Source organism: Epinephelus fuscoguttatus, linkage group LG16, assembly GCF_011397635.1.
Source record: "Epinephelus fuscoguttatus linkage group LG16, E.fuscoguttatus.final_Chr_v1".
Lineage (NCBI taxonomy): Eukaryota > Metazoa > Chordata > Actinopteri > Perciformes > Serranidae > Epinephelus > Epinephelus fuscoguttatus.
Genome location: NC_064767.1, coordinates 16106850 through 16126035, shown reverse-complemented (window position 1 = coordinate 16126035; position 19186 = coordinate 16106850). Strand labels below are relative to the sequence as shown.

The 19186-nt window shown below is 41.1% G+C and overlaps 1 protein-coding gene across 3 annotated transcripts in view; it reads left to right on the top strand.

The window, feature by feature from the left end:
* The window catches only part of ikzf5 (IKAROS family zinc finger 5), a 153069-nt gene extending 134985 nt beyond the window's left edge, over positions 1-18084 (top strand). The window contains exons 1-4 of one of the 3 annotated variants that reach the window (XM_049599757.1): positions 11740-12140; positions 12339-12499; positions 14085-14258; positions 14341-18084. In XM_049599757.1, the coding sequence (XP_049455714.1) occupies positions 12367-12499; positions 14085-14258; positions 14341-15305 (1272 nt within the window). In that variant the 5' untranslated portion in view covers positions 11740-12140; positions 12339-12366 and the 3' untranslated portion in view covers positions 15306-18084. Of the gene's footprint in view, positions 1-11739; positions 12160-12338; positions 12500-14084; positions 14259-14340 lie in introns of those variants that run through there. The other 2 variants (XM_049599755.1, XM_049599756.1) reach the window with 2 other exon arrangements.
* Positions 18085-19186: the final 1102 nt, after the last annotated feature.

Here is a 19186-nt window from a genome sequence, read left to right as displayed (position 1 = left end):
ATTTGGATTATTTATGAAAAACTATTTCATGCTTACTTACATTTGCCGCTTATTTTCCCCCAGTGTGACCTGCAGCAGATTTAGTTCCATTTCGAAAGCCTTAAAGCCAATTCTTTATATCTGCAGGTCAGCCTTCTCGATTGAGTCGAGATTGAAATACCAGTGTGTAGTGGGAAAGGTATGGCAAGAGGAAACCAATGGTCTTTTATTGTGTTGAGGGCTATAGTAAAGAGAAAAAGGGGGGGAGGGGGCTGAAAGGGGAGAAACGATAGAGGGGTGAAGGCGGGGGGAAGGGGGGGGGGGGGGGGTCATTTTTAGTTAGGTGGACGCAGAATTGGAGACACCTGCAGAAAATAAGAGGCAATGCAAAGGCAGCAACAAAAGTTGAGGAATGAATGGGCCGCCAACATCCAGCTGCTCGCAAGCAGCAAAGACAACAAAGACTGGCCAAGAACTGAGTCAGCAAATTGACGTAGAAAGTAAAAACAGAAAAGACATAAAAAAGAAAGCGGCCTTAAATCCGCAAGATTTTATATTTCATCCAAAAACATGTCAAATACCGCTGCTCGCGAGGTGTTTTACAAGGTCTACAGTGATAAACTTTGCTGGGGGGGTTTGTTTGTGATTTTTTTTTTCCTCCTCTGTGTATCTAGAATCTATACTCATATTCTTGTCTGTACACGAAAATTGGCAATCTTTGTCTTTCAACATATCAAATAAATCAAAATAAACTTCCCCAGTAAGGAGCTCGACAGGCCAGGACAAAGCAGTCACACTCCCCTTTGAAGCATGCATCTATACTCATAATCCCATACTGTATGAGATGGGGTCTTTCACTCCCCATTGCACACACACACACACTTTTGATCTGGGTTTGGCCTGGGCTTTATACAGTGACCCTAATAAACTGCGGCGTGGCCGGGCAGGTTTGTCACTGTCACAGGTAAATGATGTAATTAATGAGTGTGTAGCGGAGTGGATGGGAGCCGGGGTGTTAGCTTTTAAACACCTCTCCAGCTGACTGGGTTTGGGGAGGCCCAGCTGGACACAGCCAGCGGATCGATAGGGGGTCAGGGGTCAGTCAACCCTCCCATTATGGCCCTGGTAGCTCCCATCATCGTCTGGCTAACGATGCCTGCAGGAGGGCCAGAGATGGAGCTGCTGCAGGAGGAGGAAGCAGCTTCTGGAGCTTCAGACTGAGGCTGGTGGGGTTTCAGGAGCTGAAGCCTAAAACTCATATCTGATGTTTGTTACTATTGTTAGTGAACAGATGCTGCTTCCGCTTCTGAGGATTTCTTTATTTAAAACATGACAGAATGAGGCAAATACTGGCATATTTCTGTAAAACTAGCATTAAAATGTTTTAAATAAATTGATTTGGATTGGACACAGGTGAAATAAGCTCAACCTAGTGGCAGATTGTTTAGGAAAGTGGTATATGAAATGGTTTCTTACAGTGTAGACTGTGCAGAGTTGCCCAGAACTCCAATTAAATGTACTGACAGACCAACAGTGCAAAGCTCAACACTACTGTATAACGTGACAGTGTGTTGCTGTCTGTTATCATTTGTTATCTGCATCTGTTATTCGAATTTGACATCAAACTAAAATAATTCAAATGTACTTGCAGCGAGGCCTCTGGCTGATGTCCGTACCGTCACTGAATAGAAAAGCACAAAGGGAACAGCAGGGAAATTGATCCTGGGCACAGTGGTTTAATCAATAACTCTATTGATAAAGTGCTTTTTGTTTGGAGAAACAAAACTCATGATGTCACCCATTTTTCAAACAGATCTGGTGGCCTCAATGTTAGGTTTTAGTTTCACTTCCCTGAACCAACTGCATAAAAAATCTCTTAAAGTTCTTAAAAAGGGTTCCTGATTCACACTAGGGGTAGGGGGTTTAAAATCTGGGGTTGGGGGTGCCCTTTTGTGTGGGGTTTGCATGTTCTCACTGCGTCAGCGTGGGTTTTCTCTGGGTACTCCAGCTTCCTCCCACAGTCCAAAGACATGCAGGTTATTTAGTGACTCTAAATTACCCGTAGGTGTGAATGTGAGTGTGAATGGTTTTCTGTCTCTATGTTTCAGCCCTGTGATAGTCTGGCAACCTGTCCAGGGTGTACCCTGCCTCTCGCCCAGTATGTGTTATTCCAAATCATGTAATAAATCTCCCATTCATGTAATAAACATAACACCAGCACATAACAGAGCAACATAAGCAAAACACAACACAACCCCTAAAGCATCAAACGACACTGTTTAAAATCTAAATTGAGGTTGGCATAAAATACAAGGTATATACACAAGAAGTAATTTAAGTGCTGGAAAAAAACGAAGCCTAAATTACTTACTCAAAGCAAATAATGAAAGACAGTGTCATTACTCAATAAAATGATACAAAATAAGCAACAAACACTAAACACATAACACTGAATCACCCCTTAAACATATATTCTTTTCTTTTAAATGGCACCTCAGTAAGTTAAATATGATTTATTTCCTGAATCCCACAGTATCTCTGGAAGAGTCTGTCTCAAATATTTAGTGGAAATATTCAAATATTTCTTAGCAGAGACATTATTCTCTGTTTCCCGCCCTGGGACTACAGATGAAAATTAGCTTATAGCTAACTCTGGTGCAGCTAAGTAGCTGTGCACCGTCCCTGTTAAATAAACAAATAAATAGAATAAAAAATAAGAATAAAAAATGTTTGGACTGCCATTGATTATGGCAGATATATCATAATTAGTTATATTATTAATTATAAATCAAATGAAACTATTGCTTATACAAAATTAGAAAAGATGTTAGAATGTTAAATGTTGCTCTGTCTGATGTGTTTGCTGCTGCTGTTTTTTGGAAATTGTCTTTATAATGTTGTTTTCTGGTAAGATGTCTTCATTCATTTATTGCATCATTACGTGTTATTTCTTGTTACTGCAGAAATGAGCTGTTGAGTTCTCAGATGTCTGTAAATTGAAACAAAAACAATATTATCATAGTAAACTTTTTGCCACCTTGGTATCGGTAGTTTCACTTTTCTAAAAGTAATAGTTACAGCTCTTTCTCTTTTTTAATTAATGTAAAGTGATACTTCCAAGCCATTTAGTAATGATATAGTACAATTAATGGTTTGTTTAAACAAAAATCCTTTTAATTATTATTAATCAACAACTTCATTCACTTGACCAACATTTCAGACTGCCCTTACTCAGACTCAGTGGCCATTTGTGCCCCTTTTTTTGTCCCATACGTGCCCTGAGGGATATTGCAACCAGTTTTGTTCCTGATGTTGATACATCATTAATATCACAGCAGGGGAACATGGGAAATCGTTCGTGGCCAGATTGGGTTTGATCAATATCCTTAAAAGGGCAGAAGCCTAAACTAAAACTTCCCTCACATTAGCAGAACTGTCCAATTCAGACCCCTCTTTACTCAGACTCAACAGCCACTCCAGCAGATCCATACAGAGATCAAAACTCAACAGCTAATTTAGAGAGTGCTAGAGGTTTTTTTTAATGCTGTGAGCTCCCCGAGGAATACTGGGACCAGTTTTGTTCATGATGTTGATACATTATTAATATTACAGCAGGGGAGCAAATCGTTCCTGGCCAGATTGGGTTTGATCAATATCCTCAAAGGGCAGAAGCCTCATTAATCTAAAACTTCCCTCACATTAGCAGAACTGTCCAATTCAGAGCCCTCTCTACTCCTGCAGATCCATGAGATCAAAACTCAACAGCTAATTTAGAGTTTTTATAGGGATACTGGGACCAGTTTGGTTCATGATATTGATGCATTATGATTAATACAGAGATCTTAACTTGTGGTATTTTATAAAACATCTCATGAACATCTTTTACTAATGTCAGGTAAAAACAGGTTTATGTAGGGCGGGGTGCAGAAAGTTTATTACCTTTAGAGGCCACAGCTAGAAATTGCACACTGTGTTGAGCCGAATACTCGAATTAAACAAGTAACCACTACAGATAATGTGTTTTTTTTTTACAGGTATCATATGAGTAAAATGTGTTGATAGGTAAGTTCAGTTCCTACCCTTGTGATGAAAAATAATGCGAAGATTAATCCTGAGATTGTTCTGTAAATAGATTTCTAATTAATAATAAATATAGCAACTAATGATCAACCCATAGCAATTTCAGGCTCAAAATAAAAACTCCTGGTTAAGTCCCACCCATTTTCTGATCTAAGGCCCAGCCCTCTCCGAAACCCCCTTCCAAGTACAGAGACAGATAATTTAGTTGGTTGAGCAGAAACAAATACAGATACAGATAATGCTGCACTAACTCATCCTTAGTGAACACAGTAGAGTGCAGATCTCATGCTGATCGTGGCCACGCTATACAATTCTTTTAATTCCATCAGACATGTTTCAGAAGAAGATACACGCTTGTCTTTTTGTGATGGAGCCATGGCATTACTGGACTTTTAATGGTATTAAGTTTGCCTGTAGGCTACAGTGCAATACAACCAGTAGAACCAGTGGATTTACAGAAATGTTTAAAAGCAGCGTTCTGCTGAAATTATAACTCAGTTGTTTACAACAAAAGGAGGAAACGTTCCGTGTTTCCTGTTCAGCTTAGAATCTGATGAGTCACTGCTGCCAGCACAGAGCTGCTGAGTCAGGAGAACAGTCCTGCTCCTGCTCCTGTTCCTGGTTCAGGTCGTGGTTTAGGTTCTAACAGAGCTCGGCTCCCCTCTGCAGGTACAGCAGGATGGAGTTGGTTCCCTGTGATCGCATTATCTCCCAAAACTGACCAAATTTTTTAAGGATGTCAGTTTTTGAGCCATGAAGCCATTGAGAATCACTGTAACCACAAGTCATACAGACATTAAATGACCACACAGAATATTAGGCTGATTGGTCCAATAGTTTCTGACATTAGCTGCAAACAGACAGATACATATACTCGCACACATACATGCACAGACACGACCAATCGCACGATCCTTTCCAGGTTTACACCTATTGGAAATAAAACACACATTTTCACAAGACCTTTCTTCCTCCTTCATTAAACTGGAAATCTTTGTGTCCTCACTAGGGCGAGCTGTAAGCCAAATTTATCTGTATGCTGAAGCACTTTTCAACTACAAGGCTTTACAAAAGACATAAAAAGGCATTAAGACAAGATATAAAAGAGTCAAGTCAATAAAAAGGCACATAAAAAGTCCTTTAGAGGAATGAAATAAAACAAGGGCTAAAATGAGCTAAAGTGCTCTGTATCGTATTGTTAATTCAGGAATTTGCTTTACATTGATCATATTTTAAATTAAGAGAGATATGTAAATAAAAAGAGTAGAGCTGAAACTATTGGTGGAAAAATCAATGATTTTTTTCAACTAAAAATGCCAAACCTGCAGTCTTATGTGATCTTACACTTCTTAGCTTTGTGTATTAGAGTGTTACTCAGACAAAACAAGCAAGCTGTTTCACTATTTTCTGACATTTCGTAGACCAAACGATAAATTGAGTGACCAATTAGATAAGAAAATAATCTGCAGACCAATTGATAAATAATCAAAGTTGCCATTTTAAACAATAAGAGACCCTTGGTTTTTTTGTTTTTTTAGTCAGGATGGTACGGATGGCTAAAATCAGTGCTACATGTGAGCAGACGAGCTGAGAGTTGATACTTTACCTGTGACCCAATGGTGTTTAAAGATGTGCCAGTGGATGCACTATATTATCTTCCTATGGACAGGCTAATCCATTATCAGCCCTCTTGCAGTGCGAGTGAAATGCTCGTATTAGGGCAACTGTGCGTTCAGAGGCATCATTCAGGACAATGAGCTATAGCCAGAGAGTGACAGGCTAGAAAAATGTCCCCACTTTTCAGGCTGTACAAATGACGTTTGGCCACGATAACTCACAACCGGACACTTCATTTCGAGTCGGGAGCTGGCTGGCCAGTCAAAAGCTATCATACCATCTTCTTTATTTGTGGTCCATGGTTTTGGTAGTAGGACCATCAAATAAATACTGCTAAAATGCCACTTCAGTCAAAAATATTGGCCAATTCTTCCTCCGACGTGACTGGGTCCGGATGGCAACCTGTTTCTGATGGTATAAACCTCAAAGAGTCAGGTGGGCGGGCAGGCGGCATCCATCAGGCCCAACAGCATCATGAGTTAGTGTTGGATATATATGTATGCATGTGAATAAGAGTGACCAATGCTGCCGAGCCCTTAGAGCCATTCTCAAAGCATAATAGTCAAATGAATTGATTACCAATTTATCATCAGGGAATTGCTTGCTTAGAGGAGTAATCACTCACCGATAAAGAAGGAATGGCTATGAATACATTTCAGGGATGACAATCTTTGAGGAGTAATAGTATAATTTGTCACTTGTGACAGTCTATTTGATTGTTCACGATATTTCAGCCTGCTGGAATATTGGACAGAATCACGCCGGGTTGTCAGAGCCAAGCTGAGGTGTGTGTGGATGCGTCGAGTGGTGCTTTAATACGGTAATAAGGCAGTCAGAAGAACACTTAGACTTCCTAAGGTGACAGCAGCTTTATCGCGCATCGCCTCATAAAGTCCCATCATATCTGTTCGCCACTATTATCAAATGGGTGTTTAGCGTGCTTCTGTGTGTCCGTGTGTGTGGGTGTGCGGAAGACAGGGAAGGAGGATGAGTGAACAACCTGTGTGTGTGTGTGTGTGTGTGTGTGTGTGTGTGTTGAGGGTAATGACATGAGAGCACAAAAAGATCAGCATGAAAAGTGAGTTGATCCTGGCCGCGGGCAGAAATACTGTAAGATTTTGAGCTTTTTATGAGAAAAATAAGCCCATCCTCCCACACTGAAGTGAAACATTTCTCTTTTTCTCTCCCATTCCCTCCTGAAGCCCAGGCAGCTGTGGTCAAACTTAGGTCAATAAAATGTCTGTCTGTCCATTGAGTTGCCACATCTATCAAAAGATGAAAGTTTGTCTTTAAAGGAGAGATAGAATTCAGCAGGGAGAGAGTGAGCCCTTTCTGCGAGGCATGCAGGAAATTAATCAAGGAAATGGGGTTTTTGGTGTGCCTATATCACATCTAATCTATCCTTTGTCCACATGTAGCCGGCTCCAAGCCTCACCAATCAAGAGCGACACGCTGGCTTTATGAAAAGCCACTTGTTCTCTGCATAATTGGGGGGTCTCATTGCTGAGTTAAATGGGAGGTGGAGGTGGAGGGAGGGGCAGTCTTGTTTGCCCATGTAAAGTGTGATCCAGATAATAGCATTCTCATCAAAGGTGGCAATTACATTCATTACAATGGCGCAAGGCGCGCCTGCAAGGAAATTAAGTGGTGAGAGGAAAGAAAAGCTTAATATATACCTCCTTTATCCTATCCCCCACCTCTCAGTTCTTTTTCAAATGCTCCTCATGGAGCGGGGAGACCTCAAGAAAGAAACAGTCTCAGTAGGAGAAGAATAAATCTTGTCAAAGTCCCCCTTCACCTTTCTGCCTCCAAGAGGCTCCTGTCTACCGTTACTATGGCTGCACTTGTCTAGGATTAAAAAGCTTTTTCCAGGAGGGTAATCTCTAATGCAGCTTTTACACAAGCCCAACAAATGACACCAAGTCTTTAAAAACTGCTTAAGACCTTCTCTAAATTAAATTCCAATTTCTTTCAGGAGAGGAGGAGCAAATCAATTGTCTTGTGTGGCGTTAAACCACAAACAGCCTGTAAATCAAGCAGTTAAGAGGAGAAGGGAACCTTTTCATTCAAGGCCTTTTAAATGTGAATCAGAGCAAGTGGATAACACTGCAACCTTCTCAAAGACAGGTGTTGTCCCAGAGCCCATTCTGCACGAGGCAGTGTGTATATTCAAACTAGCTGATATTATTTAGATTAGTCCTGTTGTGAAGGTTTTGAGTTCAAGTCAGGCCTTTACAGTGTTAAGTATGTGAGTCATTGTATCAGAACAGACAGACATTTTGGATTAGCGTGTTTGATTTATATTACCTATGTCATTTTATCCGTGGCTGAGTGTAAGCCATTCAACATCCAACACAGTTTTTCAACAAAACTGAAGTCATTTCAGGTTTCCATCAGTGTGACCACAGCATTATTGGGTGTAAATGCCAGCCCCAGTACGCCCTATTAGAGTATTACCTGCTCTCAGTCTCATTAATAAATGCTCACTGCCCTTTAAAAGAACAGCTTAATATATTGTGCAGTGGACATGTCATTAATGCAAAATTAAGTTTGACCAATTATTCCCCCAAAGTATTTTTAGGCTTAATAAATCTGTCCGTCAAACTGAATGCCACGTTGGCTCTAACTGCAGGTAATGCTTAGCTGTAAATACAACACAAGATTATCGTTTTAATGATTGATATTATAGGAATTAAAAGCAAAACTATCGACACAAATGAGAGCACAGAGAAGTGTGCACTTTGTCTTTTCCGAGGCCGACAAATCATTGTGGCTGTGTGTAAATTATTCAACAGGATCTGGCCCCGCTGGAAACCTGAGCATAATTAAATTGCAATAAAATAACATTAGTGTGGACAGGCTGTTAGGAGGTGATGTAATTGGCTGCTCGCTGCGGTCATGGTTCAACTGATGAGGTCGACTGTCATGTCTTCCACTGGTCCTGTACATGCTGTCCCCCGGGGGACTGACAGCTGACACAGAGAGGACTCAGTAAGTGAATGTACACTGAGCTTTCCGTGCCTGTACAGTGATAGCTACCATCTGTGTCATCTTGATGAGTCAGGGTAAAGACTTAGGGACAATACTAGCCTATGTGTTTTGTATTTTGTGTCCTGTGGAGTGCCTCTGTCTTTAAACAGTGTGTGGTAGAATAGGAAGTACCTGTTTCACCACTGAGACATGGGCGCCATCTAGTGTCCAGATGTCGCACTGTACTTACATGTCGCCTGAAACAGCAGGTTTTTCATGCAGGACCAAGTTTACCTGTCAAAAGATGTTAGAAAAGCATGTTAAAACAGTCTATAAATCTTTAAAGTGACACACCAACATACACAGAATACTGTATACAACATAGTGTAGACAGGCAGATCCTCAACACCGAACAAGTGACTCATGTTACAAAGGTTTACATTACTGCTGTAATACTAACAGCAGCAGTTGTAACGTGGTAAAAGGATACCACGGCCTCACTCAACTTGGTCGTTTGTCATCTTCTCCTCAGTGGTTTTCCTACAACTTTGACACAAATGGGGCAATGCGATCTTCACCAAGCGCTTACTGGTAAATTATTGATCGTGATAAAACATGAATGAGTCAATAGCTTTTGAAAGTAATGTAATTGTTGTGCCTCATTTGCCACTTGCGCATAATTGCGAGCTGTACATCTGGAAGTGTGTCATGTCACTGATGTGAATGGATATGCTATCAGTTAACTTCATTAGGTGGCAGGAGGTGGGTGTTTCAGATGCACGTCTGTAAAAACATGCACTGTGCTTGGATGACAAAGTGCATATGGTAGGTTTCAATGCTGATAGTTTTTCTGACATACTACAAAACAATGACAGTATGTTTTTAATTATTAATACCAAAGATGTGATCTAGAATAGACATGGTAGAAAACAAGTTCTTTCAAGTACGAGCCAAGACTTGAACAGGTAGAAGCTAATACTAAACACCAACTCACTGGTAGGACCCTATCATAAGTACTGTGCCAATCTAAAATGATGCACTAACCAGGCTTTAAGAGAAGGTTGACCTTGTTTGTGTGAAATATTTTTTTGTCTTGCACCTATAAATTTCTGCCTTGATCCCTCTTCTTAATATTAAAGCTGGAAAAAGCAGGAAAAAAGCTGCACATTGCATCAGAGAGCCAATAACACATTAAATTTTAGGAATGTTAATAGTATTTCCTCTGCTTTAGGGACTGTACTTTACTTATCACAGTGAGGGTTAGCTGGGGTATGACTTTGTTTTATCATGACCCTCTCCGGAGTTACAGTTCAGTTTGGGACTAGATGTTACAATCCCTTGACGCACATATTTGAGACTATGAGTGGGAGTAAAGGACCGAACATACTCGGGCGGAACGTACATGGAGCGGACTCCGCGGAGGTCCGCCCGGACCAAAAGCAGACGTCCGCAAGCCCTGTGTGCGCAAAGCTCAGATTTTACAACCGCACGGACTTCGCTCCACGCACCAGTGACTGCTCAGCATGTATTTCTCACATCGACGCACAAGAATTGTGGCTAATGTAGTGTGTTTCACGGACATTTTTACAGGAAACTACAACGCGGAAGTGCACTCGACTATGGAAGCCCGAATGACTGCGGACATTCCTCCTGGAGTCCGCTCCGCTTATAGTATGCCCCAGTATGTTCGGGCCTTAATAGTGCCGTCTGGGGGTTTCTGAATCCTGAGCCAAAGGGTTAAGGTTAGATCGATAGGAAAGTAGGAAAGAGCAAAGGTAGATAGAAAAGTAAGGAGCCAAGGAGAGATGTCTGCGCAGACTGACACTCCCCCACCGGACTGGGCCGGACACTAATCGAGGTGGTGTTTAACTGGTCGATTGTTGTTGCACATACTTGCGATTGTGAGTGAAAATTATAGCCATGCTGGGGAAGGGGGTGGGGTTTAAGGGAGGGTAAAAGCTTCACTGGGGTCATCAGACCTCCAGAGGGCTCATCAGCAACACCTGGCGTCCCAGGTGCGCCCTCTCTGCTTTTACTCCCTTGAACCCTGCCGCTCTTAGTGGTGTTACAGGGCCCAGGTGTGTACATGTATTTTTCCTTAAGACTCCCTGAGTGACTGGTGGAAATGCATGACCTTCCCTCCACCACAAATAACCATAACCAGTTTCTGTTCTCAGTTTCAGTTATAATAAAACAAAAAACATGCCTTTCAAAACCCACTTGCGGGTTTTGGGGTCCTCAGGGTATTGAAAATGGCAAATGAACCATTTAAGGTTGAATGTCCCTCCTCTAAGCTAAATTAAAAAACATAACTCCCTCTTCAGTGTTTACAATTTTTTTTGAAGGACATCCCCTATTTTGCACTACGCCCTACCTGCTCAAAAGTAACGAACAGTCCCTAAGTTGGATGAAGTTTGTCTGTAGGTCTTATAATGACGAAAACTCTGTGTGTCTGTCTGTGTGTCTGTTCCACGTTTTTCTCCTCACTGACTTGGTCAATCCTTGTGAAATTTGGCACAGTGTCTGAATACATTGCTCTTCTTAATGGGTTCAGTTGACTATTTAATCTGCAATTTCCTATGACCTGTATCCCAAACATACACCAGGTGAAACTGTACGTGGGCAACTATGCACTCAGTGGGTATGGACTAGTTGTGCTAATTACCAACCCCAGACACCTGCCGGCGAGATGGTGTGTGAAAGTGACTGGAGGTGGACAAGCATTGTGTGTGTGTGTTTCTCTTTTACCATTAGAGGTCACGGGGTATCCCCGTGACAAGGCCAATGCATTTTTATAAAATAGATTCTCTTTAATAAACTGTACCTCACCCAATCCTCGTGAGCACTTTTTAGGGCTTGCTATTAGAATTAATAATGTCTGTCTCGAAACACAGAAAAATGGCAACTAGGTGCATTGTCGGTCCATATTGTGCTTTACAAATTTTGACTAATAATATTTTGTTAATTTCATACCATGTGGGCAACTGTGTTAGTTTGTATTTTAACCAAAGTTAAAACGGCACTAGTCGGAACCTTTCTTCGCGGGCACACTGAGCTTGTGGACGGACGGATATCAGCGGTGCACACTATGAACTTTCACCCCTCCAACTGGTTTATTGTTTTGATTTAACAGGTTGTCTTTTAGTGTGAATTTTAGCGAGTGTTTCGACGGAGAGAAAATTTTAAAACAAGTAGTACTCTTGAGGATTTACTCAAGCGCGTGCGGACGATGTGAATAATGCGCGTGTCGACCAGTTACCGCTGCTGTTGTTGACAAAGATGCTTTCACCAAGATAAGCTAACGTTAGCCGTGTGGCTAACGCAGCGTACGTAGCTTTGGTAACAACATGACGATGATGAGGAGCGGTGTGTAGGAGCGACCGACCAGACATCGGATCGCGCCGATTTCCTGCTTGTCACACATTTCCAGGATTATCCTGTCTTTGTGTCTGGTTAGCTTAAAATAGCTTTCCCAAAGAAACAAGACGAAACTGGTGAGATTTAATCGAAGAGGTGGGTGTGTGTCTCTGGACATCAGCTAGCTAACGTAGACGATAGTGATACTTTCACTTTATCACATCTGGTGGTTTGCATGTGTGTGTGTTTTTAAAATAACATCGTGCACATATTTATTTGACATCTTCCCAACTCATCTTTGCTCTTTGGTAATTCAAGTCAAACCGTCTTTGTAGTGTTGGACATTTGCACCACTTTCTTTCAATGGGTGAGGAAAAGCCGGACACGCTGGACTTTGTGAAGGACTTCCAGGAGTATCTGAGCCAACAGACTCAACATGTCAACATGATATCAGGCTCTGTCAGCGGCGTCAAGGAGGCGGACGAGCTGCCACCAGGTAACCAGCTACCTGTCATTCAGTTACTGCTTCCAACCCTTCAGTGGATATTGTGCTGTCTTACACGCCTGGGTTTGGTGTAGTTTGATACTGTGCAATTTTCTACAAACTGCTGACAGATGTGCCTCAGAGCATTATCTGATGTCTGACTTCAGATAGCAAAATCTGCAATTTTATGGATGTTATCATAGAGAGTAAATACTGGAGTCATCAGGCATGGTCATCCTTATCCACACGATCCTTCAGTATGCCTGTGATGAATTAGTTTGTTAATTTATTGGCCTATTGTGTTTTTAAAAAAAATGATTTCAGACCCCCTATCCTGCTTGTATTTTGAGTATTGTTTGCAGCTGAAGTGGACTACATGTTATTTAGTGATCAGGCAGCTGTAGAAATGCATGAAAGGTAGCTACAGTGTTGTTGAAAATAATACAACTCTCCTGAATCATGTGTTGCCTTAGATAGTGCTTAGGGCTGGGTGATATGGACAAAAGTTTATATCTCTGTACTGACAGGCTGACTGGGGTTGCATATGATGATGATACATATGTCAGTATTTTCTGCGAAATGAGCTTCATGTTCAGTTGCAAGTCAGAGCCACATTTAAGATGTCACACACACTTTTATAAAAACAGATTGTGATAGGGATTTTATTCCCCTGTTTGAAAATATACAGCTGCACAACATGTAAATGAAAAATTATATAAAATAAATCACAGAACTGTACGTTAATGTTTTTGCACATAGCACAGGAGCTACAGAGATTTCAAGGTTTGCAGCACAGGACACAAAACTATAACGTCGGTATAAAAGTATCAAGTAGGCCTAAATCTATTGTAGTTTGGAACAATTACGTTTTTAAGGGGCGAGTTAAAAAGTTGTTTTTCATGGCCTTTTAAAATGAATCTAGTTCTGCTATTTATTTAAATATCTTTATTTACTTAAGCTATTAATCTTATTTATGCACAGAGCATTAACAGAGAGGCCAAGGGAGGGAAGGAGACAGAGACCCTTTGTCCTTGTCATATACGTCTTGTTTATGAAACTTCTGTGTTGTCGCTGTGTTTTTCTAAACACATCTGTCACCTGCATCCACGGGCTGTCTCAGTGTCACAAAATAGACTTCAACTACCAAGACAAACGGCGACGCACTTTTATCCATCTCACACACAAACTAGCAGTGCTGCGCTGGATTGCACATGTCTCACAGACTGATTTAGCATAGCATGTGCAACATATAGGCCGATGTCGCACTGTAGACTAAAGAACAAACTGATTAAACAGAGCAGCAGCTCTGTGTCTCTCTTAGTGTTGCTGTAAAACTTGTGAGTGAGTGAGGCAGAGCTGTGAGGAGAGTAAGAGAGACGAGAGATGTACACTTGTATGTGCTATGTAACGCAACTTGACCCTATATCGATATCAACGGTGTTGTCTAAATTTATATCTTGCTTTAAAAGATATTGATATATCGTTCACAGTCGTTATACCACTCAGCGCTAATAGTGCTGTATGATCTGAGTTTTTTTGGTGTGTCATTTCCTTTCTTTGTATAAATTGTAAGCCCTGCTTACGTTCCTGTTTGCAGACTGCAGTCAGAATGGACTGGATCACCCTTCAGTGGACATGTCACTAGAGGACAGCTCAGGGATCCTGGTGGATGGTTTTGAGAGGACCTATGATGGCAAGCTCAAGTGCCGCTACTGCAACTACGCCACCAGAGGCACAGCGAGACTCATTGAGCACATCCGAATTCACACAGGTAAATGTTATTTTTTTATTCTTTAGGTGGATAACATTTACAAGGTTTTTTTTTATTAAGCTTGTTTTCCTCAATCAAACAGGAGAGAAACCTCACCGCTGCCACCTCTGTCCCTTTGCTTCGGCCTACGAGCGGCACCTGGAGGCCCACATGCGATCCCACACAGGCGAGAAGCCTTACAAGTGTGAGCTGTGCTCCTTCCGCTGCAGTGATCGTAGCAACCTGTCGCACCATCGCCGTCGACGCCACAAACTCCTTCCCATGAAAGGTGCCCGCTCGCTTTCCCATAAGAAGATGCTGAGTGTTTTACAGAAGAAGGCCAGCTCGCTGGGTTATGGCCGCCGACTCCTCATCAACTTCAGCCCCCCTTCTATGGTGGTGCACAAGGCTGACAATGTGAACGACTTCTCCCATGAGCTGCCCCACTTACGTCAGGAGACATATGATAATCAGGGTCGCGTAGTCGAGGACGGGCACTCCACGAATCAAAATCATCATCAACATGATATGGTTATGGATAACCCCCTGAACCAGCTGTCCACCCTGGCAGGCCAGTTGGCCAGCCTTCCCTCAGAGTCCCAGGCCCAGACTCAACCTCCCATGTCTCCAGGAGCAGAGTCGATCGTTGATGAGAAGCCCTTCCTCATCCAGCAGCCCCACCCTGCCACAGCTCCTGTGGCTGTCTCAGCCAGCATAGCGCACGCCTCCTCTTCTTCCCCAATCACCCCAGAGCCCCGCGCTCCTCCCCACAGCAATTGCAGCCCTGGGGAGGGACCCTGCAGCGAGCACAGTGGGCGCACCAGTACCCCTAGTATCTCCAACAGCCAGCCCAGTACACCAGCCCCAGGTCTGTCTGTCCCACTCCAGGACCCCCATATGCTGCATCATTGCCAGCACTGTGACATCTACTTCCCTGACAACATCCTCTACACCATCCACATGGGGTGCCACGGCTACGAGAACCCATTCCAGTGCAACATCTGCGGCCACAAGTGCAAGAGCAAGTACGACTTTGCCTGCCACTTTGCTCGCGGGCAGCACAAGTAGTGGACGAGTTAGGAAAACTTTGAAAAATAACTTTTAAGGGACAGCTTTGTTTTATTAATTCCATAGTAATTTTATTTATTGGTCTTTTACTTGGCCTTGATGTAGCCTAGCCTTTGAAAGTTGTACTTATATAATGTCAACATTCAGATGGTTTCATTTTATATAATTAAAGGTGCCCATTCAAGTGTATTATAAAGGGATGATCAGTGTTTTCAACAGGTTGAGAATTTATTTGTGGCGAAGGGAGTTACATTCACGTGCTGTCATCAATCACATAAAAACTTAGGCAAAGTAATTAACCTTACTTCATGTCGTAGGTAACAAGTTCACAATACTCCTTGAATTTTGTTTGCCACATAGATTAAAAAAAAAAAAAAAAAGACAAGCTCAAAAATGTAATGTTGTCCATATGTTGGAGTTTCCCTTCAGTCCATGAGCTTAACCCAGGGATAGACAACCTGTGGCTCAGGAGCCGTATGTGGCTCTTCAGCCCCTCTCCAGTGGTTCTCTGTGGCTTTGACAAAACTTTAATGTGCGTGATACATCTACGACCTTCCAAATCTATAAAAGTAAAAGTCTCAGAGGAAAATACAGAATTTAATCTTGGACAAAATTGTTTGCTTTCACCACCAACCCTGAAATATTAAAGTACCAATTAATCATAAATAGCTGACTGCAGAGGAGCCGTCTTGTGGTAAAACATATTTTTTAATGCTCATTTAGACCTATTTTTAATGTCAACAGGCTAATTTACTTAATGCACAGTGTTACCATAAGGCTCAAATATGTTTTGCGACTCCAGGCAGATTTTTAAAATTATTTTTCGTCAAAATTGGCTCTTTGATAGTTGCTGACCCCTGGTTTAACTTTTCAAATCTGTCAGGTAATCTGACAGAAATGGCTTTCATTTTACCTATCTGAAGTGAAATTCGATTGGTCCCATTGTATACAGATTATATGATCATAATATGTGGGCTGTAGTGAATGACAAGCAGTGGCTACAGGAAGGAATTAATCCAGCAATCTTAAAACAATTCATGAATTACTTAGGGTTGGGAATCACCAGAGGCTTCATGATGCAATATTATCAACATGCTTACATCATGGTATAATATTGTGATTTTAAACATTCCCCAGAATTTATTACCTTTTTTCAACTGCAAATTTTTTCCCTAAAAGAAAACTTTGTCAGCCACTGATTTCTCCAATAAGATAAAGTCTGTTAATCTGCCTTTGTTAATTTAAGCAAAATTATCTAGTGGACTGAAAAGGCAGTTAGTTGGCTACCATTAAGTTTAATTTGTATTTGTAATATTAGTAATTGATATATTTGGTGTTATTGCCATGCAAAAATTGCGATACAGTGCTGTATTGATTCTTCTACCTCCACCTCACCTGAGAAGATGGTCAGCAGCTGTGTTGCATGCACGTGATTTGAAGAAGACTGGTTAAAACACAAGCAGAAAACACACTGAGGGAATAATACACATGCAGTTGCTAAATGTGATAGATTTAAACCAAACATCGCCTCATGGAGGAAAAGAAAACATGATTGTAGCTTACTTTTGCGTATCAAGAGAGTTAAGGGAAGTCTAGTCACACACGTTAGCTTTCACTTTCAACAAATGAGATGTTTTCAGGAGGACAGCTGTGAGTGGGCCCCCCGAAATAAATTCTCAACCCTCCTGGGGTTATATCTAAAGACTGCTCTGGTGATACTAACACAGGAGTGAAACTGTTGGCCTGGAGTGATCTTTACTTAAGCCTTGTTGAAATTATTTCAGTGCTTGGTGCATTACTACTCTTTCTTTGCAGTGCCTGACATAGTCACTTTCTTGTGTGTCCAACATAGAGAGGACTGTTACTTTTAAGATTGCTAGATATTATTAAAATATCCTCTTCCTACTGTAATGGACAGGCCCAGAACCTTAGAAGAAAAGTTTGGCCATTGTAGTTTTCTGTGGTAGCTGTGATTTTTTTTATTTTATTTTTGCCAAAATCCTGCTCCATGAACGCTGCTAAGAAACTTTGGAATCAAACTATATGGATGGCATCCACAGTAAAACCTGGCCAAACTTTGTATCAATGGTTTCAAGCTTGATTTTGTAGAAGCCGGGTTGTTTTGAAGTTCCTTCACACAGTGCCCTTCCTTGACCAGCATCATGGTAACTTCACTCGTTCCGTTAAAAGGGTTTTGTGTATCCTTTTAATGACAGCATTAGTTACACATTCTGATGTTTTGATATTGTATGAAGTCACTTTGATATCCAGTATCTCCGTGTTTAGGACAGAATCACCAAGTCTTGTGTCTCATGTGAACACTTTTTCAGAAATGCCACGTAGCACTGGGGACGCCACGTTTCAGCCTTTGTGATAACACACACACTGAGATCCCCCCGTTCATCGTACGGCTCCCAGTGCTTTTCTGAATATTTACTGAGTATTGTATTCTGAGTCGTTGGATAGATGTTCAGTGTCAAAAAAGCAAAACTCATGTTTGCAGTAAGACTGCGACTTTAGCAAGATTGTTCTTTGTCTTGGGTACTGTTGTCTGTTGCTTAGCAACTGTTTTTAGGACCACCTCCTCGTCGCCATGCTTACCAGTAATAGGGGCATCCAGTAATGACTGCCTTATGTTCTCTCAGTGTGTCGTAGGTTCATAGGTAATGGTGAATGTTGAAGCCTGTTGGCGATCACTCTCTCCCTCTGGGATGGCAAATCATTTTATTGTGAGATGGATTAATCTTACTAATTTATAAGTAAAGTGTTTTCTAACTGAGCTGTCTTTTGTCTTCCTTTTCTCCATCATCTTTGTATTCCAAAACAAAATCAATAACGGTGATGAGGGCTCGGCATTATAACGACTATGTACGATATTCAATTCAATTTTATTTATGAAGCCCAATATTTCAAATCACAATTTGCCTCAGAAGCTTTACAGCATATGACATCCCTCTGCCCTTGGACCCTCACAGCTGATAAGAAAAAAACCCTTTAAGACCTGAGCAAATGTCTTGATTTCTTTTAAAAACATGGGAGGCGGGTGATGCGCAACAAAAGGAGAAACGACCAAATAAATTAGCAAGAAACTAGTAAAAAGAGAGAATTAAAAACAAGAAAATTATTAAAAAAGGGAAATAAATTTAAAGGTAAAAACAAATGAATAGGAAAATGACCTGGAAATAGTGCTTAAAAATTAAAATAATTCTGTAACACAATTTTAAAATGTAATAATAATTATAAATATCATTTTCCCCGAGCTTTTTTTTTTTTGTCCTAGGTTTTTTTTCTTTAATAATTCAATTAATTCTATTATTTTTTTTGTACTTTGTGGAACATTTCTTACCAAGTTGCTTGCTGTTTTTTCCCCCATGTTTTTTTAAAGTAACTGCCCCAATTTTCTCAGGATTCGAAGGTTTAAATACTTACAAAACGCTTCTAAAGCAGCACAAGAAAAGTGACGTCATTCCAGGTTTCAAAGGGTAAATGGGAGAAAAATGGTAGATGGACAGACGTGCAATAGCTGTCGTACAGAACAGATCAACATAATAAATTTGCAGTCATTAATATGACATATCGATGTATTTTCAAGCAAGATATGAATTTAGACAACAGTAAATATCGATATTGGGTCAAGTTGCTATTTTTGTGAGCTGAAAACATTTCCCTCAGTGGAATTGAAACTTTGATTTTCTTTAATTTCAGAGGAAGAAAAAGAAACAATTAGTTGTGGAGACGATAAAGCCTCCACAAAATAGCCTTTTAAGTCTCGTGTGTGATTTATTCCGTCTTCAAGTGAGTAGAGGAAATCTCGGCTATTTGCCAGGCTAATTTATACAATGTGACATCCCTCCTACCTTACGGCTTGGGCTGTCTTTCCC